Genomic DNA, 25,478 nt, shown 5'->3' on the forward strand with positions numbered 1-25,478 from the left:
GAAGGGTACTTGAACTTACAGTGGCACGCTTCTTGTTGATTTTGCTCCAGTAATTCTTGCTTTTAGATGCAGGTTCAGGGAAGGTGAATGGTGGTCACTTAGGGTTTTGGGGTTGTCAAGAGAACGTGATAGAGGTTAGAAAGGGCAAGGGTGCTGAGGCCAGCTGTAAGAGAAGGATGTTTGTGGTAGACCATGGAGTCTAAAAGGGACAAAGAAGAAAATGAAGACAGGAGGGGAAAGGTGACAGAGGAAATGGTGGAGAACAGTGCATTAGAGGCACATTGAACCAGAGGCCCTTTTTTCCAAAGGGCATTTAAGCAAGTGATCCATAGGTGCAGTCAGAGAGTAGGATTATCAATTCATGGTTTTGGAGACAGAGTTCTGGTGAACTTAAAATCCATGTGTGAGGAAGGAAATTCTCATACATTCATGGAACTTGAGGATATTATGCTGAGAGAAATAAACTAGACAAAGGACAATTGCTGAATGATTCCACTTACATGAGGTACTTAGCAAAGTCAAATTCACAAAGACAGTAGGTAGAATGGTGACTTGCCAGGGGCTGAGGGAGGGAATGGGAAGTTATTTAATGAGGACAGATGATCAGTTTTGCAAGATGAAAGAGTTCTGGAGGTGTGTGGTGATGGTAGTTGTGAATGTGCTCCATGCCACTTACAAATGGTTAATGGTAAGTTTTATATGTTTATTTTACCACATTAAAAAAACAAAAACAAAAAAAAATCAGGTGTGACCCCAGGGTGGGAGGCTGAGGAGAAGGGCCTCAGCTATGAGGTGGTGAAGGGAAATTCAGAGGTGCAGGTTCTGAGAGCTGGGGTGGAGAGGGGGAGGCTATGATCCAGGGGCTTCAGTCTTCCAGGAGCAAGGGGCATGGTCAGGAGGCTGGCAGAAGACAGCCCGGAGGAGGGAGGAGGTGGCATTGCCGACTGGGATGAACATCAGGGGAGCAGATCTGACAAGATGGTGGGGGGCGGGGGGTGCTTGATGGTCTGGGTATTTTAGAGGGGGTGAGGAGCCTCCCACTCCACCTTGGCTCTGAGATACACACATGGCAGAGAAGGAAGAGAGCTGGTTGAGAGGCAGCAGGAGAAGCACAGTGTTGGGGGAAAGCCACATTCCTGGTAAGGCAGGGAGGCAGAGGGAACTATCTAGAGAAGACAGACTATCGGACATCCTAGGGAGCACAGGGAGGAAAGGGGTGGTGGCGGTGGTTGCAGAGTGACTGTTTCAACAGGGAACTTGATTTTGGGAGACTCGCAGGGTGTCAGCCCCAGCCTCCTGCTGCTGAGGTGTGGATAGGGGTTGAGGCGTGAGGAGGTGCACTGCAGTTCTGGAAGCAGGGTATGTGATGGTGGTGCCTCTCCCACTCAGCTCAGATATGAACTTAGACATAACAGTTTCCCAGAGAGCCAACCCAGGAACTTCTTACCAACTCTGACTTGCTCATTTTATGGACAAAGAAAGTGAGGTTAAGAGAGGAGAAATGATTTTCTCAAACCAACCTGGGACTCAAAATTCAGATTTCCTGTTTTCCACTTGGCTATGGAATGTCAGTAGCTCAAGGGCCCCGATGGAGTACTGAAGAAGGATTGAGCAGCATGAGCTGCCCTACAATTTTAGTAGTAAAGAAGGTGTGGCAGGGAAGCAATTCATGGAAGGGGGAAGGGCAGGAATGAGAGGGGTGATGAGTGAGAGGCCACAGGAAACCCAGGCCGGACCCATGCCCTCTGATTGGCACTTGAAACTATGGAGCAGGTCAGACAGGCACCCACCTTCCCTCTGCCTCCCTAGAAAGAGCAAAGGCCCTGTTCTATTCCCAGCACCAAGTCACTCTGACATAGAAGCAACCCTGTTCTGTTAATAACTGAGAAAGCCCAAGGCCTACCAGCAGAAGCCAGCTCCTTTCCCTCCAGTTGGAGATTTAAGAACCATGAAATGAAACATAAGGAAATCTCTCTGGGGGGATCTTCAGCAGTGGAGGAGGGTAGTTCAGACAGGGTACTTGGGAAATTTTATACCTATTGCTGGGCCACATCTGAGACAGATTGCTATAATTGTCTATGCCCTCCAGCTATAAGCAGATCCTGGGTTTCTTGCATTTGTGAAATGTCCTGGTCACTGGCAAGAAACATCCTTTGGTTTATCTGTTTAATTCAGATCCTGCACAATTGACCCCATGGGTAGAGAGCCACGGGGAGTGTGGCATTTGGGAGACACCCCGAGCCCTGATCTCAGGGGTGAGCTGGACCAGGGCCTCCTCCCTCAGTCTGTCTTTACTCCATTTGTTTTCTAAATCCATACAAGTTTATCTGAAGAAATCTGGGGGAAGCTGCAGAGTCTTTTCAGAATACAGAGTTGGGGGAAGGTACCCTGGGCTCTCGGGTGCTCATCTGGCAAATACTAAGTATGCTGTGTACCCCCACATCCAGTGGTGATGCCTTTGTTCTAAGGGGCTAGATACTTCCTGTCTCATCCTCTAGCATTGTGTTATGAGCTGAATCATTTCTGTCCCCCACCCCAATTCATAAGTTAAAGTCCTAACCCCTAGTAGCTCTGAATGTGACTGTATTTGGAGACACAGTCTTTAAAGAGGTCATTAAAGTAAAATGAGGTCATTCAGGTGGGCCCTCATCGGATAAAACTGGTCCCCTTATAAGGAGAGGAGAATGGACACAGGCATGTACAGAGGGAAGACCCCGTGAGGATTCAGAGAGGAGAGGCCTCCCCAAGCCAAGGAGAGAAGACTCAGGAAAAAACAACCCTGACAACACCTTCATCCTGGACTCCCAGTCTCTACAATTGTGAGAAAATAAATTCCTGTTGTTCAAACTGTGAAATGTTGATATAGTTGAAGCCATTTAAAAGTAGAGCTAGGGAAGACTTGCATATCTTACTCCTCCAACCTTTGGAATGTTTGAACTTGGAAAAGTAATCTTTGGACTGGGCCAGACCAACATTGTGTTTCAAACAACTGTTTGCAAGTTACTAGGGAAGCAGGCATCCTGAGTACTGGACTGCAAATTAAAGGCATTCTTTAGATTTAGCATCACCATGTACAGCTAAAGAATAACAGCTTAATACCTCCTTCAGAAATTGTTCCTTTATTCGTGTAATTATCCCCCTTCCTTTTCCTCATAAAGACCCCTTGCCTGCACTTCCGAATCAAAAGACTATTTGGGTTTGAAGAGGTTCAGTACAGGCCTCCTCAACATGTGCCACTTTGGTATGTAAATTATTTTGAGCTGAAGGTAATCAAGATCCTGCAGTTTCATGAAAAATGTTTACCTCTCCCTTACATAATTTACATTTGGGTCCTTGCCCAGAATAAGTTACCATCAGAAGTAAATATTCATGACCTATCTAGATAGTAGGGTGGAGCAAGCCTCTAATTACTGAACATATGCTTTTCTTATTGTTCTCCAGTGAATGACCTTTCTCCTCTCTGAAGCCCCAAGGCGCCTTACCTCATCCTGAGCTCTGAATGCCAAATATATAATTTTCCTTTTCTGTCTCTGAAATTCTCATGTATGTGGGGTGTCTGGTTCTCCCAGGTATGCAGTGTTCCCATACATATGTATGAAATTAAATTTGGTTATTTTCTCTTGTTATTCTGTCGCATGTTTATTTGAATATTAGACCAGCTGGAAGAACCTAGAAGGGTAGAGGAAAATTTCTTCCTCCCCCACAGGTTTCTGCCTGAATCAGTGCTTTCCAAATAGCTATCCTTTTTTATCTCAGATAAACACTGGTTGCTTCTCAGTTTGGTCTTTTATTTTCAAGTTAACAAAACCAGCTAATCCGTGTATTTTGTTATGGCAGCCCAAGCAAACTTACACAGTGTATCTGGGAACAAACACCTTCTTAAGTGGACAAAGGGGCTATTTCTTGGTATACATCCCTCTCCAGGACCATAGGGCAGGATGGGAGGTTTGTCTGAATGGAGCTCCTCCCTGACCCTCCTGATCCACACTAAATACCCACCTGAACTGAAATGTGCAAGAAGATGATGTGGAAAAGGTCGGATGTCAGATGCAGAAGCATGGATCTTGTTCCTGGTTGCTTGTGAGAGGAGAATGGATGAATGTGTCTGCCTTAAGGCTGAAGTCCTTGCATTTTGGATTTCTTTAAAAAACAAAAACCCAAAAAATGTAGCCTGCAAAACCATGTCAAGCAACACAGGCTTCTTACAACAGAGCTCAGGAATATCTAGTCCTTTCCGGAGCAGCCACAGATACACATGCTCTTTGGTTTAGCCTATGGGAACAAATGATTCATATGAGAATTGAAATTTTGGACCAGACCCGAGGAGGGGCCTGTGCCTGTGGGAAGGCATCCTGAGCGGCTGTCCTGAGTATGAGTAATCTAGCTGCTGTGGCACCACCCCAGCTGGCCGCTGTCCAAGCACTGAGCGGAGTAATGACTAACCCAGCTTCCTCTGGGAGGGAGGAAACAGTTAAGATCTTGCAGCAGCTGCAATCACCTGGGCGTGGCTCTCTTGTCTGACTTTGGCTTCAAGGATCCTGGGCCCAGGAGCAGAAGCAGGAAAGCTCTGCCGCAGTGCTTTCCAGATGGCCGAGTTGGACCTGATGGCTCCAGGGCCGCTGCCCGGGATCGCAGCTCACTCCCTGGTCACTCTCAGCCCAGACTCTGGGTCAGCCAGCCCAGCAGAAGAGGACAAGCGCTCCCTGGAGAGCCCCCAGGGAGACGTGGAGGGGCTGGGCGCTGGCTCCCAGGATGGTGGCTGTGGTGAGGAGGAGATCCCATGTGACTTCTGCCTGGGGGCCCAGAGGGTGAAGGCGGTGAAGTCCTGCCTGACCTGCATGTTGAACTACTGTGAGGAGCACCTGAGGCCGCACCAGGAGAACAGCAAGCTGCACAGCCACCAGCTGACGGAGCCGGTGAAGGACCGGGACCTGCCCACCTGCCCTGCCCACCACAGCCCGCTGGTCGCCTTCTGCCGCCCGGATCGCCAGTGCATCTGCCAGGAGTGTGGCCAGGACCAGCACAGGGGCCATGCCTCAGTCTCCCTGAATGTTGCCCGCAGGGACAAGGAGGCAAGTGCCAGGGTCTACTTGGGAGAGGGAGGTGGGGAGGTGCTGTGCCTGGGAGGGGCTGGGCCACACTGCAGCTCCCAGGGTGCTCACTTCACTTCCCAGCTCTGGGTTCACCTGAGAAGGACATTACCCCAGTAGCCGGCAGCACCCAGTGGCAGTATCTATTTCATTTGGCTTTGGAAACTGAAATAGGTCACTCTGCCCCCATGGAAGTCCTGCTGTCTCTGTTCTGGCTCTGCCTGTGGCTCTCTCCTCATGCTGGCTTGTTTCCTGCTGTTTTTCACGCAGCTGACGTCATTGTTACATGTTTGGATGTGGGGTGCAGAAGCTGTGGGGCTTGGGGCAGAGATGGTCCCTTTTGCCTAGGTCTCTGTGGCAGTCAATGAAATGTAAAGCTTGCCATAAACTCAAGAAAAAAGCATCAAACCTTTCCCCTAATTTCTCTTCTTCCCTCTCCCCCAAATAGGAGACCAGTAGAAAGTGCCCCCCTAGAGGTACCCAGGGTGAAATTCAAGAGCTTGAAAAGGGCTAAGATAACATAGAGTTGGAAACTTACCTCCAGGCACCATGTCAAGGACGCTTGACTCTGGGAAAATACAAGTTCCTTATCAGATAGAGGAATCGGGAGAGATAGAAACACCATACTCATAACCTGTAATTGTATTCACATCAGATAGGGAAACTGTTTCTAGAACAACTAGCCCTAAAGCTGAGAGCCTAGAGTTCTTGGGAATGGGTTTAGCAACTTTGTGTACTTTGTTTCTCAGTGAGAAAGTGCAGTTGCTTTTGTCCCACATTTCCTTGTATTCGCACTACTGGCGGTTTCTGCTCTGCTCACTGCTCACAGGGCAGGCCCCTCTTGTCAGCCAGGAGGCTTCTGGGAAGGGTAGTTTACTTGTTAAGCCCCTCCCCCTGCCATTTCTTAGGCAGAGATCCCGTTAGTGTTTTGAAAAGCGCTGTAGCCCAGATGCCAGTGAGCCTCCGTTTCCAGCTCTGGGAGCCACTCGACAGTGGTTTCTAGAGTTCCCCGTGTCAGGGAAACTCCCTATTTTCATAACCATGAACAGGCTCTGCATGAGCAGATAGTCAGGTCAAAGGGAAAAGCTCATATAACTGAGGAAATTAGTCTCTACTGATCACTGCTACGTGCTGACTGCTCTCGGTGGATTTTCCCATCCAGTCCTCAGATAACTCTGTGAGGTGGCGATCTTTTGTCTCCACATTAGTCTAAACTCGCACAGATGACTAAGTCATGGAGAGAGGAGTGAAAGCTCCTGGGAGCCACCCCACTGGAGGAGCCCTAGGGAAGGACCCCAAGATCACAATATGACAACCTGACTTTATTTTGTACTAACAACCTACCACACATATAGCAGAAATAGTAAGACAAAGTGCACTGCTTTTTCCCTTGGGTATATGTCTGGATTTCTTTACCCTTTACTGGCAAAGTGGTGTGTGTACATGTTGAAAAGCGGTCTCCACCAAACACTGCAATAGGTTATACAAGAAGGTTCCACCCCCATCCTGCATCTCCATCTCCCTCCCTGGAGGCAAACGCCACCATCTACACTTCCTTCTGTTTTCTTTTTTAAATTTAACCAAAAAAATTTTTTAATCCTCACTTGAGGATATTTTTTTCCATTGCTTTTCAGAGAGAGCAGAAGTGAAGGAGGGAAATGGAGAGAGAGAGACAGACAGAACTCAAACATCAATGTGAGACATGTCCATTGGTTGCTACTGGCTGACTCCCTCACACACCCCGATGGGGGACTTGGAGCAAACCTACAACCCAGGTGTGTGCCCTTGACTGGACAGTGTGTGGGCCAGTGCACTAACCACTGAACACACCAGCAAGGTCCCTTCTGTTTTCTTTAAGGAATGTTCTATGCCTGTAGCAGCATAGACAAAATATGCGTTTTAAACGTAGTGTACACTGATGCATTACAGAGATTTAGGGTAACTGCAATTCTGAGCAAAAAGTTGTGTAGAGCATGTGTGGATCCCCAAATTCAGACACCCTAAGGCAGTGGTTCTCAACCTTCCTAAAGCAGCGACCCTTTAATACAGTTCCTCATGTTGTGGTGACCCCCAACCATTGCTACTTCATAACTGTAATTTTGCTACTGTTATGAATCATAATGTAAATATCTGATATGCAGGATGTATTTTCATTGTTCGCGACCCACAGGTTGAGAACCGCTGCAAGGGAACCGGTAGGATAAAGTAAAGACAGCTGGGTAGGGGTTCTAGGGAAGGTTTTAGAGCTTAAAAGCAATCATGGTGTTCAACGGTGCGACGGCCCCATACCCGAGATTTTTGGTGATGGCCCCAATTCACAGGCTCGGCTTTCTGGTCTGCCTAACAGAGTTCTTGTCCTGCCCACCCTGGGTCCTTGTTTCCAGCTCAAATAGTCAGTTTGCTCTGTATGTGGCAGCCACGCTCTAGATGGCTTTGCCAAATCTTAGGAGCCAAAAGGTTTCCTGCGAGGGGCCCAAGGTACTAGCCCAGAAGACACAGTATCTCAAAGAGGCTGCAACTGCCAGTAGGATTATCTTGAAAGTTTTATTAGACAAAATTAAATTCCCTTCAGCTGGCCCAAACCTGCTGGCATCACATGCTGAAGGTCACTTTGGATCGTGTTAAGGGCTAATTACTCAAGCAAGCATCTTGTGCATAGAAAACTGTGAATAGCATGGTCAGCCATGAGGACACAAAGTAGCCAAAATCCAGCATCAGCACAGAGCAACTTATGTCTCAGTGAACCAAGGGAGCCCTTTCGGAAGCTCCCACAGCCTTTAGCTATCCCAGGGGACAAACGTCGAGTTTGGGGAGTTCTGGGTCTTCTTTGATTATTTGTTCTATTCTGCTAGACCAGCTGTGGGCAAACTACGGCCCATGGGCCGGATCCAGCCCGTTTGAAATGAATAAAACTAAAAAAAAAAAAAAAAAAAAAAAAGACCGTACCCTTTTATGTAATGGTGTTTACTTTGAATTTATATTAGTTCACACAAACACTCCATCCATGCTTTTGTTCCGGCCCTCCGGTCCAGTTTAAGAACCCATTGTGGCCCCCGAGTCAAAAAGTTTGCCCTCCCCTGTGCTAGACTTCCTAATGGGGACCTTAGCACTTCCCTTTAAACCAGCTTCCGAAGGCCCCTTCACTTCTAAGAGCCTCTGGTCTTACCTCCTCTCCTGCCTGCCCATCTCAGGGGAGCTGTGCTAGGTGCATGCATGGAAAGTGTGCACTCTCTCTGACTGCTGTCCTGTTTGTTCTGCCCCAGGAAATGCACAAGGTTCTTTCCTGTTTTTCCTCAACTTTATCACTTATTATGGAGTGTTTCCTCTGGGCAGTGTCCTCATGGCTGACCATGCTATTTACCCTGTCTCCTTAGGAACAGGAAGCCAAGGCACATTCTGTGGCTCCCCGGAATGCCAAAGGGCTGGGCTACACAGCTGCCACGCGATCGAAGAGGGCGTGGTCGTGGCGCTGAGGTCAGGGCAGGCAGGGTTCTTGAGGGAGGGAAGACTGATATGGGCCCTGACTCAGATCTCGAATTCCATTAGTGACGGGCCATCGCACTCAACCTCAGTCCTGGTTCCAGGAGCTCAGGACTGTGTGCTGCCCGCAGACACAGCCTCCGTGTGGAACAGGAGCCCAGTTTCGGAGAGCCCCGACATCAGTGCCTCTCTGGGAAGCAGTGGGCCAGCGTCGCTCACAGCTTGTTTGCTGGCATCCGGGAGGCAGTGAGCGAAGGCCTCTCGGGAAAAGAATTTCTCCTAGAAACTTTGAGGAGTGCTGTGGACTCAGTCTTATGTCACTTGTTTTTCTAAACATTCCACCAGGCTGCATGGTATGTCTTTCAAGAGCAGGGAGGATGTCTTATTTCACTGGGCTGGCATGTGGCCGGTTCTGACCGATGACTGAGGAGTGAAGTCAGGTGGGAACCAAATGCAAACACTCCCGAAGGACCAGCATGCTGTGGTGGGAAGTACCAAGGAACGACCACCATCCGGAATGTTCTGCTCTTTTCTCGTGCTCTCTGCTCTTCCCATTTGCATCTCTAATCTGGTTCCTGGCCACAGAGCTCTGGGTGGGCACCTTCTCCCTGTAGATAGAAACGAGGACAATTCTGTGACATAGTCCTATGGCCCTGCACCAGAGGGATACGAAATGACTTGATGAAGGTTGTACAGGCAGCAACCAGGCCTCCAGACCCCAGATACGGTGCCTTTTGCACAGTTGTCATTGCCCTGTTGAAGCAGGCAGGACTCTGTGCCCTTCAACACTGGGCTGTCTCTTCCATTGACATGCGCCCTGGCCTGAGATGTGTATGGCTGGCATCGTAGGAAACCCTGAAGCCAGAGTCTGAGCCACCCCATCATTTTCCAGGAGGAGGAACAACTGGAGATACTGGTTTCTCAAAGTGACCCCACCTTTTGTGGTAAACAGGAGTGACTTCTCTTGGGGTGACTCACTCAGAGAGGTCACCATTAGGTTCATAGGAGCCTTTTTCTCCTTTTATGGTGGTTTGCAGAAGTGAGAGAAGTGCCTCCCTGGTGACTCTCTGGGGTCTCCTTGTGGCTCTGGCTCATGCCGGGGCTCACTGCTTCACCACATTCTCACATCGCCAGGGTGTCCTGTTGTATCTGCGTCTCCTTTTAAACAGCAGCTCATGTTTCTTCCCCTCCTCTGGGAAAGGTCGTTGTGTAAACCTTTTAGACCAGCAATCGCCAACCGGTGGTCCACGGACCACTGGTGGTCTATGAGGTCTGAAAGGTCGGTGACTGCTGTTTTAGACAGATCAAGATTCCACAATTGCCCCCAAATAGACCCTATCCCCTCCCCCAACGCACTCCTGGACATCAGGCCTCAGGTTTCAGGAGTGGGAGGGAGGTCACTGGGGTTCCCTCAGCTCCAAGTCAGCGCCCCAGGGCTGAGCAAGCAGTACCTGCCTGCCAAGGCTTCCTCACTGGGAGGCCTGGGTGTCCCCCAGGTTTCAGTGGGAGAAAGGAGAGGCACTTCATTTGTAGCCTCTGAGTCCTATTAGGGCACAATGACTCATGGCTTTGAATGCAGACAACCTATTAAAAGCAATTACAGCAAAAGCTATTCTTTTTTCTTTTTTGCTGTCTCATGCCCTTGAAGCAGGAAAGTGAGAGGGCCTTGAAAGTTTTCAAAGGCTTATGTTTCATCCCTTGGCACATGTTGTGGCAGAAAGTGCTTAGGGTGTCCCAGGAGATGAAGCTGGGCAGTGGGGTCAAACCGAGGTTCCCAGGTGGGCACTTGCATCGCTGGTTCACTATACCTGCCTCCAGGAGTGAACAAGAATGCGTGGTGGAAAACAGCTGGGGCAGCAACAATACTAAGGATACTGATGAAGGTGACAGCATCCCTGGCATTGATGCAGCATTTACAATGCTCCAGCTACTGTGCAGAGTTCTTATTAACACAGGCTACCTCATTTGACTCTCACAGGAACCCTGCAAATTAGGACTTCACAGGTGAAGAAATGGAGGTCCCGAGGTGTTAAGTAGATTTTTTTCAAAGTCTTAGCTGCCGAGTAGAAAGCCCGGGGTCCCCTCCATCAGCTCCAAGCCCATGCTCCTTGTTAGGTTATTCTGGCCTAGGTCAGATGGCTTGGACTCAACTCCAAAGTTCACCTTTCATGTTATCATCTGTAAAATGGAGATAATGACCTTAACCTAATATGGGTGTGGTCGGGTTGATATGAGGTAATCCGTACAACTGCTAAAAATAATGACAAGCCTGCACCGTGTACGTGCTCCCCATATTATAGCCAATTCGTGCTGCGTGCAGCCCCAGGAGGTGCTGGCACACAGATGACCCTGGGCACCTCCATTTAGGGTGCTTTGGGCTGACTTTGAGAGCAGCTTCCGAGGTCAAACTCTCCTTTCCATGAAAGTAGGTGGAGAGTGCTGTTGCTCCTGGGACCTTCTGTGTGCGTTGGACTCCTTCCTACTTAATGCTGTCTTTTTCTTTTCTTAGGCTGAGCTTCGGAGCACCCAGCTAGACCTGGAGCGGAAACTCAAGTTGAATGAAAATGCCATTGCCAGGCTCCAAGCCAATCATAAATCCGTTTTGGTAAGGCTGGACTGGGTCACCTGTCAGGCTTCAGTACACATCTGGATGCAGCTGCAGGCTCAGCTAGGCCCATCAGGGTTGTAGAACATGGGGCTGCAGGCCCCGGGACGCTTCAGGGTCTCTCAGCAAATAAGAATTATAGGAACAGATGCAGTCAGCTACACCCCTGGATGGCAAACTTGCTGTTGGGTGGCAAACTTTCTATGAAATTAGCTTAAGGCTCAAACTTGGCAAGTGAGTTACTTTTTCATAATATAGAGTAAAAGCAAGACTAGTCCTGTAATTACATTTGTATATTCTTTCTTGAGCAGGAGAAAAGGGTGTGGGGGATTTGCAGGGGGTGTTTAGATAGAGCTCCAGGAATTATACATAATCTTTGCTTCTCCACCTGCATGTGTGTCACTAGTCCCATGTCTTGGCAGACAGAAAAGAGAGTTGAAAACTGCTGGGTTAGTGGATGGTAGTAGTTAAGGTCAATGGTGTGCAGGCTACTTAGTGTTAGTCTCTCTGGTTTTGTGACCACTTTGCATATAAACTGTATGTAGACACAAACAGTCCCACAAATGTTTCTCATTAGTGGCAAACCAATAACCACTACTCAGAAGAGAACTCAATACACCTACCCTATGGCAGTGAATCAGTAGCAGCATCTTTGTATAACAAGAATTATTTTATCCCATCCATCTATCCATCCACTCATCCATTCATCCATCCATCCATCCATCCATCCATCCACTCATCCACTCACCCATCCATTAACTCATCCATGCATCCCTCCCTCCATCAACCCACCCATATGTAATGCATGTATTCATTTCAACTTAATTTCCTCCTCCTTAGTGTTTACAAATAACTAGCTCCTGAAGGGTAAACACCTCTTTCTTACCCACATAATCAAATGAAAACAAGAAAAACGATCACCCATTTGAAGCCTTATAAACCTTCAGAGATTGTTGATTTCCAGGCTTGGCATAATATGGGCAATCACACAGAGCACTTTGCCTTTTTCTGAAATGTTCTTTCATTTTCAGACACTTAGATCCCTACCCAGCTCTCTTCCTAATTGCATGGTAACTGGGAGAGGTAGTTATCACCAGGTCACCATGTGTGAAGGACATGGAGACAGAGATATGATAAGACTTGCCTGGGGCCTCCAGACTGATGGAACAGGTGAACCTGGGACTGTTGCTCCCTTGACCTAAGAATGAGTCAATACATTGGCAGACATGTGCACCATCCTCTTTACACCATCACCTTTGGCGCTTTGATGTTTGTGGCCCCTCCTTTCCATCATCTTTATTTGTCATCATTTGGGCATAAATTAAATCCTTCACACATTCCATTTACATGCAAGGAAGAAGTACTTCTCCAGGAACGTTTAGGAGTGAGAGGCTACACATAATAGCAGAAGAACGAATCCACCAGCATCATCTGAGGCCTCCTGTCTATAGCTCCTCCTCAGGAGGACCCCTCTAGGGAGGGGGGATTTGGACCCTGAGGTTGTCTTTAGTTTTATGCATCTGAGCTTCATGCAATCATGCTTCTATGAGGAACCTACATGTCATCATTATAGGGAGTAAGTGTATTCCTCTCCTTTCCCACAACATCCCAGGCCAAACCAACATTGTCTTGCTAAGGCAACAGGAAAGCAAACATCTGGCCAGAAGGACTGAAAATTATGGACTCTCTTCCTGAAGAAGAATCAGAAACCAGCCATGTATAGCTCAAGAGTGACCCAGCTTGTTAGCACCAACAGAAATTTCTTTTTTTTCCTGTTCATGTAGTTATTCCCTTCTTTTCTTCATAATAACCCCTTGCCCTCATCCTGTAATTGGGACACTGTTTGGGTTTCTCCCGGAATTGGTGTTCTCTGAGCTGCAATTCTTTTTAATTCCAGATAAATGCTTGTTGCCTCTGAGGACAGAGTGATAATAGGAAATATATAAAATGAAGTCACTTTCACAAAGTTGATAACATTATTAACATTATGGAGGCTGAGGCATGAGGCAAGACTCTAATCTTGTCCTAACTATCCTGGGAACTTAAACTTTCTGAACTTTCCAGTCCTGTGCCAATGCCTGGATCCCCATCTGCATACACCAGACCTCCAGGAACCCCAATTCCCTCCTGAAGTGCTCACATACCCAGGCCACCTGAAATCCAAGTGACATTCATTATAAAGACCAGTGGATGTGGCCAGATCTCCTGGGACCCATCTCCTAGGTTACTTGGCATCCAGCACCCAGACCACCTAGAATCTAGTTCTAGGGCTAGGAGTGTAGGGCTCATTATTCATGAGAATGCAATATTTTTACTGTACTTTAAGAAATCTTAACTAGAGTGAAAAAGAACTTTTTACTAGAAGAACTGAAGGCACCAGTACTTAAGAAGAATCAAAGAGAAGCAGAAACCATCCACAATTTGGATGGATATTGTAAATGTGAGACTGACTGAAGGAAGGCATTTATAAGATGTTCACCTGTGAAAGGTAGATGGATGGATGTCCCACATGCACAGTGCCATGTGACAGCTATCACTCTGAGTTTGTTTATCTGTTATTTGAATGTGGCGCTCACTCTGCACCAAACATACCCTAATCATTTCATGCCTGGCAGGATGCCATAAACGTACTTATGCTTTCGGCACTGATGGCCTCAGTGGGCTGTTTAAACAGATATAACAAAATGCTAAGAAAGCTAATTCATGCTACAGATTTGTACAAAGATGCCAAAATAATAGTTTAACTACAATAAATACAACTATAAAGTACACTGAACTCTTGAGTTACCCTGGTAGAGAAATTGATTTCAGAACTTTGAATAGCAGCCCAACTGTCAGAGCCAGAAGGCGTCTGGCACACATACAATTTACTCTCTCATCCAGTGGATGAGAGCCTAAGTGAATGACAGGTACACAAGTCCTTTTACATGCTGCGGAGTATCTCTTTTCATAACCCAGGGTTCATATGAGAATAAAGTCTCCTTTTACAATAGAAAATTGTTCCTTAATCTGTTTATCAGGTTTACATTTCGGTGTGTTTAGCTTCGATAACAGTGGACATCTTGCTAACAGGTTCTTCTCTGTGTCCCCCTCCCCGCCCGGCCAGGTGTCAGTGTCAGAGGTGAAGATGGTGGCTGAGGAGCAGTTTGGGGAGCTCCTTGCTGCCGTGAGGAAGGCCCAGGCTGATGTGATGCTCTTCCTGGAGGAGAAAGAGCAAGCCGCTCTGAGCCAGGCCAATGGCATCAAGACGCACCTGGAGCACAGCAGCGCAGAGATGGAGAAGAGCAAGCAGGAGCTGGGGAGGATCGCTGCCATCAGCAACACCGTGCTGTTCCTGGAGGTACAGTCTGGGTGGGGACAGAGGTGTCCGCACAGGACCACCAGGGAGTGAGCTGGCAGATGTAGGGATGGAGCTGCCCTCTGATCAGTGGGAGCAAGGGGGGCATAGAGGCAGGTCTTGATTCAGCAGAGCACAGGAGAACAGGCAGGGCAGGGGAAACTTCGCAGAGTACGAAGCTGGAACCAGTCAGGGAAGATGAGTACTGCTCAGAAGAATGATTCAGAGGTTTGAGAAAGCATGTATGCAGGCAGGGAGGTTTGAGAAAGCATGTATGGAGGCAGGGAGGTTTGAGAAAGCATATATGCAGGCAGGGAGGTTTGAGAAAGCATGTATGCAGGCAGAGGTTTGAGAAAGCATGTATGCAGGCAGGGAGGTTTGAGAAGGCATGTATGCAGGGAGAGGTTTGAGAAAGCATGTATGCAGGCAGAGGTTTGAGAAAGCATGCTGATTTGGGGGATTAGGTGCTTTCCCAGAGATGGGAGAGGAGGCTGGCCAGGCCTAGCAGGCATCTGGCTGTGAGAGAACTTTGCTCTTCATCAGGGAGTCACAGAAGCAGTGGAGGACCTCAGGTGCGGGGGGGATGAACTCAAGGAGTGTGCTTTCGAACCACTGTGATGTGGTGAGGCCAGCCTGGCAGGGTGAGGCTGGAGGCCTGTTACATGTGCGGGGATTGAGGAAGGCCCCATGAGGAGAGACTTTCCTTGCAGTGCACAGTATGCAGGGCACAGGCCATTAGAGCTAGACAGAGCCCCTGTGCTATTGCAGAGGAGGGACACTTGGTTGGACCTAAATTCTCTCATCTTGGATCTAAGGAGCTGTGTAGTTTTTAGCAAGTCATTTAACTTCCCAAATTCCTCACTTATCAAAGGATCAGGGCAAAGTACATAATTAGTTCCTTCAGATCCAATATCCCTAAATACAGATAATTTTTCTCTGTTGCATTTTTTTAAAAGTTCCCTTCTAGTTACAACAAATATAAATGTTTACTGTGTGAAAACCAGGAAAATAATCACCCATACTCCCACCACCCAGATAACCATAGTTAACCTTGTAATGAGTAAGAGAAAGAGAAGCAAAGACAAAAATATGGATGGAATGTCTTTTTGTTAGTTCCTTGCTTTCCAGTATCAAAACATGAAGAGACTATGAATCAAAATTGACCTTCATATCATGAGTTTCTCCAAAGAGAATATACACAATTTCTTTTCACTTTCCTTTTATAGCTTTAACATAAGAACTTTAATATGCACAAAGTATCTTAGATAAGTTAACTTACTTTTGGTAAAAATAATTTCCTTTTCTCCAAATTGCTAGCCAGCTAACATGACAACAGCTATTGGATAACCTGTCCTTTCCCTGCTGGCTACTGTTATCATGTGTGGTTCAAAATCTATATACAGTGTTTCGATGTTCTTCTACCTTTCTATCAGCTCTCTGGTTTGGACTGTTTCTCCTTTCTCACTGATCTATCTTACCGTTTTGGTACAACTGCTTCCATCACTAAGTTTTACGCTGTACCCAGTCTGCCCTTCAATGCTTCAATTACGTTTGAGTTGGATAACGTGTTACATCTGAAAGCAACATTTCCTGATCATCACATTGTTTTGAAGCATCACTGACTTAATGTGATTATCTCTGTGGAAGCACTTTTCAAACTCCGAATCACAGTACAAGAATGAGCGGGAATCGTGAACTCGGGCAGGGAGAGCAGCCAGCATTCCTGTCTGAGGTCTTATCCCTGCACCTCTGAGCGCCATACAGGTTCCTCCATTCCCCACTGTGGCTTATGTCCAAATTATTTTAAAAAGTCCTGAGGGTGTGAGCGTAGCAGGACTATCATTTCCTTTGGCTGTTGGCATTAAATGTCTTCTTGGCTCCAGTCTGGGCTGTGTATTGGAGCTGCTCATGTGCTTCTAGTACCTCTTGATTTTTAAAAACCCACTTTCCCAGCTTAAAAAATAAATGGTTTCTATGTTGCTAGCCCCTGAGACTAATGCACGTCTGACATACTCCCTTTGTGAGGTGCACATTGCCATCGACCCATTTTACAGCAGCAAAGGGGGACAGAATGAGGAGAGCAGCCAGTTAAGGAAACACAGAAACCAGGGCAATGCCGTGCTTCCCTCCCTGCAGGAGTACTGCAAGTTTAAGAACACTGAGGACAGTGCCTTCCCTAGCGTTTACATAGGACTCAAGGACAAGCTCTCGGGCATCCGCAAGGTCATCACGGACTCCACTGTGCACCTAGTCCAGTTGCTGCACAACTATAAGGAAAAGCTCCAGGAGTTCGCGAAGGACGGTGAGAAACTTCCTGTGGGCTGTGGTGTGTGTCTCTCAGAGTGGTTGATGGGGAAGGTGAGAGAGAGCGCCAGGGGAGGAGGTGAAATCAGGGGCACGTCTCATTTTCAAAGCCATCCTTTGGCCAGACTGTGTTCCTAATGGACAGGTCTTGATTTCATTTTACAATTAAGACCCAGATAAGGTGGGCTAGTCACATCATGCCATTGGCTGACATTTCTATGTCTCTCAGATTGCTAACACCTATACTTTTAAGTGAAATACAGGCCAGTCTGACATCTTTTTCAGGCTATTTTGCTTCATGAGAGAAATGTGGTCCAGTGAGCATGGTTTTCTGAGACGTGATGAGGCTCCAGCCCCATCTCCCTCCTGAAACCTGGGGAAGGGTGGCTGGGAAGACCTGCTTCTGAGTTCTCCTGAACACCCGGACAGGTATGCATTCACAACTCTCTGACTTTCTAGAGGAATATGACATCAGAACGCAAGTGTCAGCTGTGGTCGAGCGCAAGTATCGGACCTCAAAACCTGAGCCCAGCACCAGGCAACAGTTCCTCCAATGTAAGTGTGAGCAGCTCTCTTCCTGGTTATTGATGTCAGTGCCATGCTCTGCTGAAGCAGGAATACCTTCTCTCACAGAGGTTTCAGCTTCTTGCAAACTTTGGACTATCTCTAAATGGTACATTTTGAAAAATTTAATTACAATTGTTTTTAACTTTTCACTTTGAAACAATTTCAAACTTAAAAAAAAATTGCAAAAAGGGGACAAAGAATTCCATGTACTTTTTATCCAGCTTTTCCAAATGTTAACACTTTGCATAACTTCAGTACATTGATCAAAACCAGGGAATAAACAGTGTGGCTACAGTGATACTAACCGTTCTATAAAATGTATTCCCATCTCACCAAGTGTTCTAACCAATGTCCTTTTTTTTAACCAAAAGTCCAATCCAGGATCACAGGTGTTTCCATGCCTCCTTAGACTCCCCCAACCTGGGTCTGGTCCCTCAGTCCTTCTTTGTCTTTCACGACCTTGGCACTTTTGTACAGCCTTGTTGATACCAAATAGTTCCCCATGAAGTCTGGCTTGGCCAGGATTGCATAACACATTGTCCTGTCATGATGTGGTATTGACCTGCTCTGTTAGCATTATTACAACACTGCACTGCCAATCGACACTTCATGATGGTTAACAAGCCCATGAGGTTTCATCTCCTAGTAGAGGAAGGACTGTATCTGCATGTGAAGGCTCATTTTGGTGACATTGCTAATTCATCTTTTTGGAATACGCCATTGAACTCTGCTTCTTATTATTTTGGGGGATGACCCCTGGCTGACCAACTCCTGGGCCCCTTTTTCTCCAGTTATCACATGCAGCTTCAGCTTCTGATGCCTGCCTCCTACTCCTGCCACAGCTCTGACTTTTCCCAGGATCTCTTGGCTTCCACACCGTTTCTATGGTTTATTCTTGCCTTCTCCTGGCAGAAGAACATCTGTATTTTACAAACAGATATGATTAATACAAGAAGCCAAATACCCTTCTTTCTTAACATTAAAACAAAAATGACACATATCCTATTATAATCTATTTTCTTTTGCATGACAAATATATTTTTGTACACCCAATATTAACTATTTCTATGTGAGTGTTGTTATGAACCTTTAGCCTTTGTAGACTCTGATGTTTCACTTTTCAAAGTTCTGGGGCTCAAATTGCCACCTTGACCAGTGGGAGCCACTTGTACTCTGGCCTCTTTCTCTTTTACACGTTGGCATTCTGCCTTTGACATCCTTAGAAGTATCATTGCTTTTAGGGCTATTCCAGACCCATTCTGGCTTTCTTGTCCCAAAACATGGAATCACCTACCCTCCAGGGAGTCCTCCATCCCCTTAAATGAGAAGAACACCTTTGTTCAATATCTGGATGCCAAGGATTGCCCACGGAGTTGGTGGTGGGAAAGAGCGATACTGCGGATACTGTTGGGGCCACTTTTAGTAACAGCTGCAGACTATATGCCTTTGATGCTCCTCAGTTTACACTCATTTTTGCCTTTAATTTCCTGCATTGCTGTGTGCTTTATTCCAGGATGTAGTCTCATTGACTACTAAGAATCCCTCTTACCAAAGGATTTGGGAAAGCTCCGAGTTAAACTGAGAACTTTTTAAGTTAATGGATTTTAAAATAGCCTTTAATATGTGCATTCATTTGGCAAGTATATACTGCACATCTTCTCTGAGCTAGAATCCCAGGAGAGAGTCCCACATAAAATGTGCCTCTTACAGATAAGAAGGAGAACGAGCATGAAACAAAAAAATTATTACACATCGTCATGAGTACCATGAAGTTTAAAAAAGCCAGAGTGCTCAGTGATGGGAGTGATTCAGATCAGGGAGTCACAGGGAGCCTCTTTAAGGACAGGAATCTCAGCTGCAACCTGAAAGGATCAGTAGGAGTCCCCGGACCCGGCTGGGGCAGCAATGACATCATGGAAGGAATGACCTGTGCTAAAGTCCTTAAGGGGGTTCAGTATTAGGTGGGTCTGAGATCAGTGGAGAGGGCAGTTGACAAGGCTAGAGACACAGTCAAGGACCCATCATGCAGGGCCAGGTAGGTCAGGGCGAGGGGTCACTGCTTTATCCTAAGACAGTGATGGCGAACCTATGACATGCATGTCAGAGGTGACACGCGTGTCAGAGGTGACACGCGGACTCATTTTTTTGGTTGATTTTTCTTTGTTAAATGGCATTTAAATATATAAAATAAATATCAAAAATGTAAGTCTTTGTTTTGCTGTGGTTGCAAATCTCAAAAAATTTCTATATGTGACATGGCACCAGAGTTTAGGTTAGGGTTTTTCAAAATGCTGACACGCCAAGCTCAAAAGGTTCGCCATCACTGTCCTAAGAGCAGTGGGCACCACCCAAGGGCTATAAGCTGCGGGACATGATTCACTTTGACCTACATCCTGAAACAAACACTGTGACTCCATCCTGGGGATGATATGAGCGGTGGGGGGGCATGGGAGAGCAATATGACCAGCAAGGAGCCTGTAGTCCTAGTCTGGGCGAGATCCGTGGGAGGGTGTGTGTGAAGCAGTGCCCTGGAGAGAAGTGGGTAGCATCCAAAGGGTTTGCTGATGCCTGTGTGTGTGAGGAGGGCCAAAGTGGGTGTGAGGATGAGAGCAAAAGAAATGTTGCAAATAACTTTAGTGAGACTTGAGCAACTGGGTGCATGGAGGTGCTATCATTTTCTGGGACTGGGAAGAGATGTGTGGGGATTGTTTGAGAGTTCACCAGGCTAAAAATTGGTCAGATATTAGCTCCCCCACACACACACACACACAAATAATGGATAAAATGTGCCGACACTTGGTAGAATTGTGCCTGGTTTTCTGCACATATTTGTTGAAAGAATTAATAAGTGAATCTATGGATTTTATTTCTTGATTCAATTCAGCAAGTAATAAAGGAAATGCCAAGCAATTCGAGCTTCAGAAAGAAAGGAAGTGGAGTGACTTATTGAAAAGGATCTGGGACCACTTCCAACATGTGTGTGCATAAGTTTCTCAAACAAGCAGTTCTATGAGACACCAGCTGGGTGACCTATAATTTAATTCAATTCTGACACTGTCTACCTGGAGATGGTGTCAGATCCCACCAGCTAAGGGCTCAGTCCCATGAAATTTCTCCTACCCCACTTCAGATGCTGTTCACAAATAATAGGTTACCCACAACTTCTATACAATTTGGCTACAAATTGTAGGTTCCCATGACCTCTCCTTGGTTGGATTAATTTGCTGTAGCAGCTCACAGATCTGTTTATTATAGGACATGATAGTGGACATAGGTGTACGGCCAGGTGAAGAGCTACAGATGGTGAGGTCTGGGAGCGAACGGAGGTCAGGAGCTTCTGTCCCATGGAGTTGGGGTGCGTCACCTTCCAGGGTGCATATGTTTACCCACATGGAAGCTCTTCGCCCACTAATGGGATTTTTAAATGGAGCTTCCTCATGTAGGCACGATCAAGTCACTCCATTTCCTGCCCCGCTCCCTTCTTTGGAGAAGTGGGGGCGGTACTGAAAATTCCAACCTTCTAATCATGGCTTGGTCTCTGCCCCATCCAGGAGCCATCCAGGGGCCCACCCTGGTCACCTCATTAGAAAAAAAGTCAGTCCTATCACCCAGGAAATTACAAGGGTTTCAGGAGCCCTGTGCCGGCAAGGGGTGGGGGCAGGGACCAAGCATGTACTTCTTATTATAAATCACAATATCACATTGTATTTCATTTTCTGGTTTGCTAACCACAGGGCAGCAACTTTTTTCCAGGGTTCAGAGCAGCCTGGGTAAGCAGAACAGAGAGATGGGTGCATTCTCATACTCCGGAGGATGGTCAGGTTTGAGGTGTTCATTGGCTTTCTGACCTACTCTCCCTGACTTCCATATCTCCTCAGATGCCTGTGATATCGCGTTTGACCCTGACACGGCACACAGGTATCTCCGGCTGCAGGAGGACAACCGCAAAGTCACCAACACTACACCTTGGGAGCATCCCTACCCAGACCTCCCCAGCAGGTTCCTGCACTGGCGGCAGGTGCTGTCCCAGCAGAGCCTGTACCTGCACAGGTACTACTTCGAGATAGAGATCTCTGGGGCAGGAACCTACTTCGGCCTGACCTGCAAAGGCATCGACCGGAAAGGGGAGGAGCGCAACAGCTGTATTTCAGGAAACAACTTCTCCTGGAGCCTGCACTGGAACGGGAAGGAGTTCTCGGCCTGGCACAGTGACACGGAGACCCCGCTCAAAGCCGGCCCTTTCCGGAGGCTGGGCATCTACATCAACTTCCCGGGAGGGATGCTCTCCTTCTATGGTGTGGAGCCCGATGCCATGACTCTGGTTCACAGGTTTGACTGCAAGTTTTCGGAGCCAGTCTACCCAGCCTTCTGGCTTTCCAAGAAGGAAGACACCATCCGCATTGTGGATCTGGGAGAGGAGCCTGAGAAGCCAGCACAGGCCTCAGTGGAGGCTGCTCCTTAGACGCTGGATCCACATTCCAAACTGTTTGCTAACCGCAGGGCAGCAGCTTGCCCTCCGGGGACAGAAATCTCTGCCAGGGGTAGCTGGCTTGAGAAACATGTGGGTCTGTAAATGAGGACAAGAGTCAAGAGTCGCTGGCTTCTCCCTTCTGCTCTATGCTGTGCTGGTCTTCGAGTTTGTAGTCATATTCAGGTGAAAGTCCTTTTTGAGTGATACTCGAGTCTCCAATCTTTGAGCGACATCCTCCTGTCTGCTCAGGTGAACGGCACATTGTAACCTATAACTGGTAACCAGGAATCTTCAGGGAGATAAAAAAAAAAAAAAATCACAGAATAATCGCAATAAATTGCTAACTTTATCACGCATTTCCTTGGTCCCAGACACTGTTTTGAGTGCTTCTTGTGCATCAACCCAGGGGCTCTCATATAATCCCATGGGTGGATGCTCATACCAGCCCCAATTTGAAGATGGGAAAACTATGGTCCAGGGGGGATAGTTAACTTGCTCAAGGTCACTGCGGTCACATGGTGAGTAGGTGACAGAGCTGGGGTTCAGACTTGAAGGGGTGGCATTAAACTTTTAACCACTATACCATGCTGCCTTCCTCACTAGATCACGGGTGTTGTGTATAAGAGAATAAACTACATGATGACTTTTTTACATGGCAACAGAGCAGCCTAAACCCTCCTCTCAGAGTTTGCAAATCTCTTTGCAGCCTCCACCTCTGATGGGACTCTAGCTGTGCGTTTTGGGGGCAGCAAGGGTGATAAGAAGTGTGTTAGTGTATCCAAGTCTAAGACCCCCATGACTCTGGGCAAGGGTCTCATTCCTCTCTTCTGAAGTCACCTGGAGTATGTGGACTTGTGATTTCTCTTTCAAAAGACAGTTCTTCACATATTTAAGGGTGGCTCTCACAACACATCGTCCCAGGAAATTCTTCACACTGTATTCTTCACTTTTCTTGTTTTTACATTTTATTTCCCATTTTCCTTCATGGTTCCCAGGTCTTTCACTCCCCTATACATTTCACCCTCCTTTCCACAGATGTGGAAATCCATAAGATTTATGGCGAACATTCACATTTTTTTATTTAGGCAAATGACAAACTATTTTTAAATGAGTTTCTGAGAATATAACTGAAAGTCCCTGTAGAAAATGTAACTTCTGGTTCTGTGTCAAAGCAAACATGTTCACCCAGCTGCTGATCCTCTAGGAAAGAGGTAGGTGAGAAAAGAAAACAAAAATGTGATATTGTGATTTATAATAAGAAATACGCACTTGGTCTCTGCCACCCTCGCTGCCACAGACTCCAAAACTCTTGGGATTTCCTAAGTGATGAGAGCCAGAAAGAGCTCATGCCTTTTGTTGTGTGAAGGAGGTGGTTTGGGGACTATGTTCCTGGCACAAAGCTCCTGAAACCCTTGTAATTTCCTAAGTGATAAGAGCACTAAGAGCATCTCTTGTTCTATATGTCTTGCCTTTGAGCAGTCTGATGTTCCTATCTGAAGAGTACATTATTACAGCATCACTTGACTTGTTTCCAGAGACCCTGTATTATCTGTATCTGAGAATATATATGGTGCAGGATTTGGCATCTTTACTGAATTCTTTAAATTTGAATTCTATTGAATTATTTTTTACTTGAATTTTAAATTTCATTACGTTATTGCTGCTTGCTGAGATCGTTTTGATTAATGACTCTATTTCCAATATATTAGCTCTCCTTCCTAGCCTGAAGTCACCTGTACAATTGTTGCTGTACTTTTTTTCTTAAGTCTTGATCTTGTTGATACCTACATTGTTTAGGGTAGGGCCAAATACAGAATCCTGCAGCACGCAGTCAACACTCTTTGGGTTTAATTACTCAGTAAGTTATACATCAGTAGAACTTTTGCCCCTTTATCCGCTGGACCCAAAGAAGACCCCTTTTCAGTGGCAGAGATCAAGCGAAGCATTCCTTGCTGCATCTCTATGTCTGCAGTCCTTGCTGCTCCTGTCTAGCTATGCTTACAAAAGAGAAAATGAGATCCGCTTGGCCTGCTTTAATTTTATTGAGCCCCTGTGGGCTGGTGGTGCTTGTCACTTCTCTAACTGCTCAGAAAATATTTAATAAACCATTTAAGAATTCTGCTGTGGGCTAACATCATTTACTAGTCTGTTGTTTCCAGATTTTAACTTTTCTTTTTAAAAATCAAAACGATTTTCCTGTTCCCAATTCTCCTTAATTTCTCAAAGAATAAAACCTAGTGTTTAGTCACATTGACAAGATGTGTCTGTCATGAGTTATAAACTGTTTAGACCAGAATACTTGGCTCAGATGAAAGGAACCCTTTGGGTGTCTCCTTACCTGTTGTGAACTTTGTTCCCTCTCAGCTCCTTTCATCTGTTCTCAGTTCTAAGACTTTTCTTCTTAATATAAAAGATCAAAGCAAAATTGAGAGTTGGGGATATTTGCTTTCTGTCATTGCCTCAACTGATAAGGCTTTTTTTATTCTTTTTCTTGGCTCCCAAACTGAAAATTGCCTAAAACACACAAATAATTTTTTTGAAAGAAAATAAAGGCCTATTTTATAGTCTCTGTCATTTCCCCAACTGTGTGTGTTATTCTTCTGTATTTACCCACCTTTATTTCCTCTCATTATGTAGACTCATTCTGGAAAGAAAAACAAACAAAAACTGAACTCATCAAGAGCTCCTTTTGGTGCCAGATTATTTGGTTCCATAACCAGATCACTTGTGACAGGAAAGTCGGAATGCAATTTTAGCCACTACATAAATGTATTCTATATCAACTCTTTTTTTTTAAATTATGTTTTTATTTTTAATTACAGTTGTCATACAATATTATATTAGTTTCAGGTGCACAACGCAGTGATTAGCAGCCGTGGGCAAACTATGGCCTGGGGGCCGGATCCAGCCTGTTTGAAATGAATAAAACTAAAAAAAAAAAAAAAAAAAAAAGACCGTACCCTTTTATGTAATGATGTTTACTTTGAATTTATATTAGTTCACACAAACACTCCATCCATGCTTTTGTTCCAGCCCTCTGGTCCAGTTTAAGAACCCATTGTGACCCTCGAGTCAAAAAGTTTGCTCACCCCTGGATTAGACATTACATAACTTACAAAGTGATCATCCCAATAAATGTATTTCCCATCTGACATAATACATAGTTATTACAATATTATTGGCTATATTCCCTATGCTGTACTTTACATCCCACGACTATTCTGTAACTATCAATTTGTACTTCTTAATCCCTTCACTTTTTTCACCCATCTCCAAAACTCCCACCCATCTGGCAACTATCAAAATGTTCTCTGGCCCTAACCGGTTTGGCTCAAATGTATTTCCCATCTGACATAATACATAGTTATTACAATATTATTGGCTATATTCCCTATGCTGTACTTTACATCCCACGACTATTCTGTAACTATCAATTTGTACTTCTTAATCCCTTCACTTTTTTCACCCATCTCCAAAACTCCCACCCATCTGGCAACTATCAAAATGTTCTCTGGCCCTAACCGGTTTGGCTCAGTGGATAGAGTGTTGGCCTCTAGACTGAAGGGTCCCAGGTTCTATTCTGGCCAAGCGCATATGCCCGGGCTGCTGGCTTGATTCCCAGTG

The 25,478-nt window shown here is 46.1% G+C and overlaps 1 protein-coding gene across 1 annotated transcript; it reads left to right on the top strand.

Annotated features, from left to right (window-relative positions):
• Positions 1 to 4,472: 4,472 nt before the first annotated feature.
• Positions 4,473 to 22,436, top strand: TRIM16 (tripartite motif containing 16). The gene is made up of 6 exons (XM_006762738.2): positions 4,473 to 5,072; positions 11,080 to 11,175; positions 14,282 to 14,515; positions 16,649 to 16,814; positions 17,276 to 17,371; positions 21,262 to 22,436. Exons 1-6 carry the CDS (start codon positions 4,587 to 4,589, stop codon positions 21,843 to 21,845), a joined length of 1,662 nt encoding a protein of 553 aa, XP_006762801.1. The 5' UTR covers positions 4,473 to 4,586; the 3' UTR covers positions 21,846 to 22,436.
• The last annotated feature ends 3,042 nt before the right edge of the window (positions 22,437 to 25,478 follow it).

The sequence above is a fragment of the Myotis davidii genome, unplaced genomic scaffold (assembly GCF_000327345.1).
Source record: "Myotis davidii unplaced genomic scaffold, ASM32734v1 scaffold398, whole genome shotgun sequence".
NCBI classification, from domain to species: domain Eukaryota; kingdom Metazoa; phylum Chordata; class Mammalia; order Chiroptera; family Vespertilionidae; genus Myotis; species Myotis davidii.

Excerpts from the sequence above, each read along its gene's own strand:
- TRIM16 (XM_006762738.2), top strand. The coding sequence starts at position 4,587 with ATGGCCGAGTTGGACCTGATGGCTCCAGGGCCGCTGCCCGGGATCGCA. Across the intron at positions 11,176-14,281 it reads CCAATCATAAATCCGTTTTG|GTGTCAGTGTCAGAGGTGAA; the intron begins GTAAGGCTGGAC and ends CCGCCCGGCCAG. Across the intron at positions 17,372-21,261 it reads CAGGCAACAGTTCCTCCAAT|ATGCCTGTGATATCGCGTTT; the intron begins GTAAGTGTGAGC and ends ATATCTCCTCAG.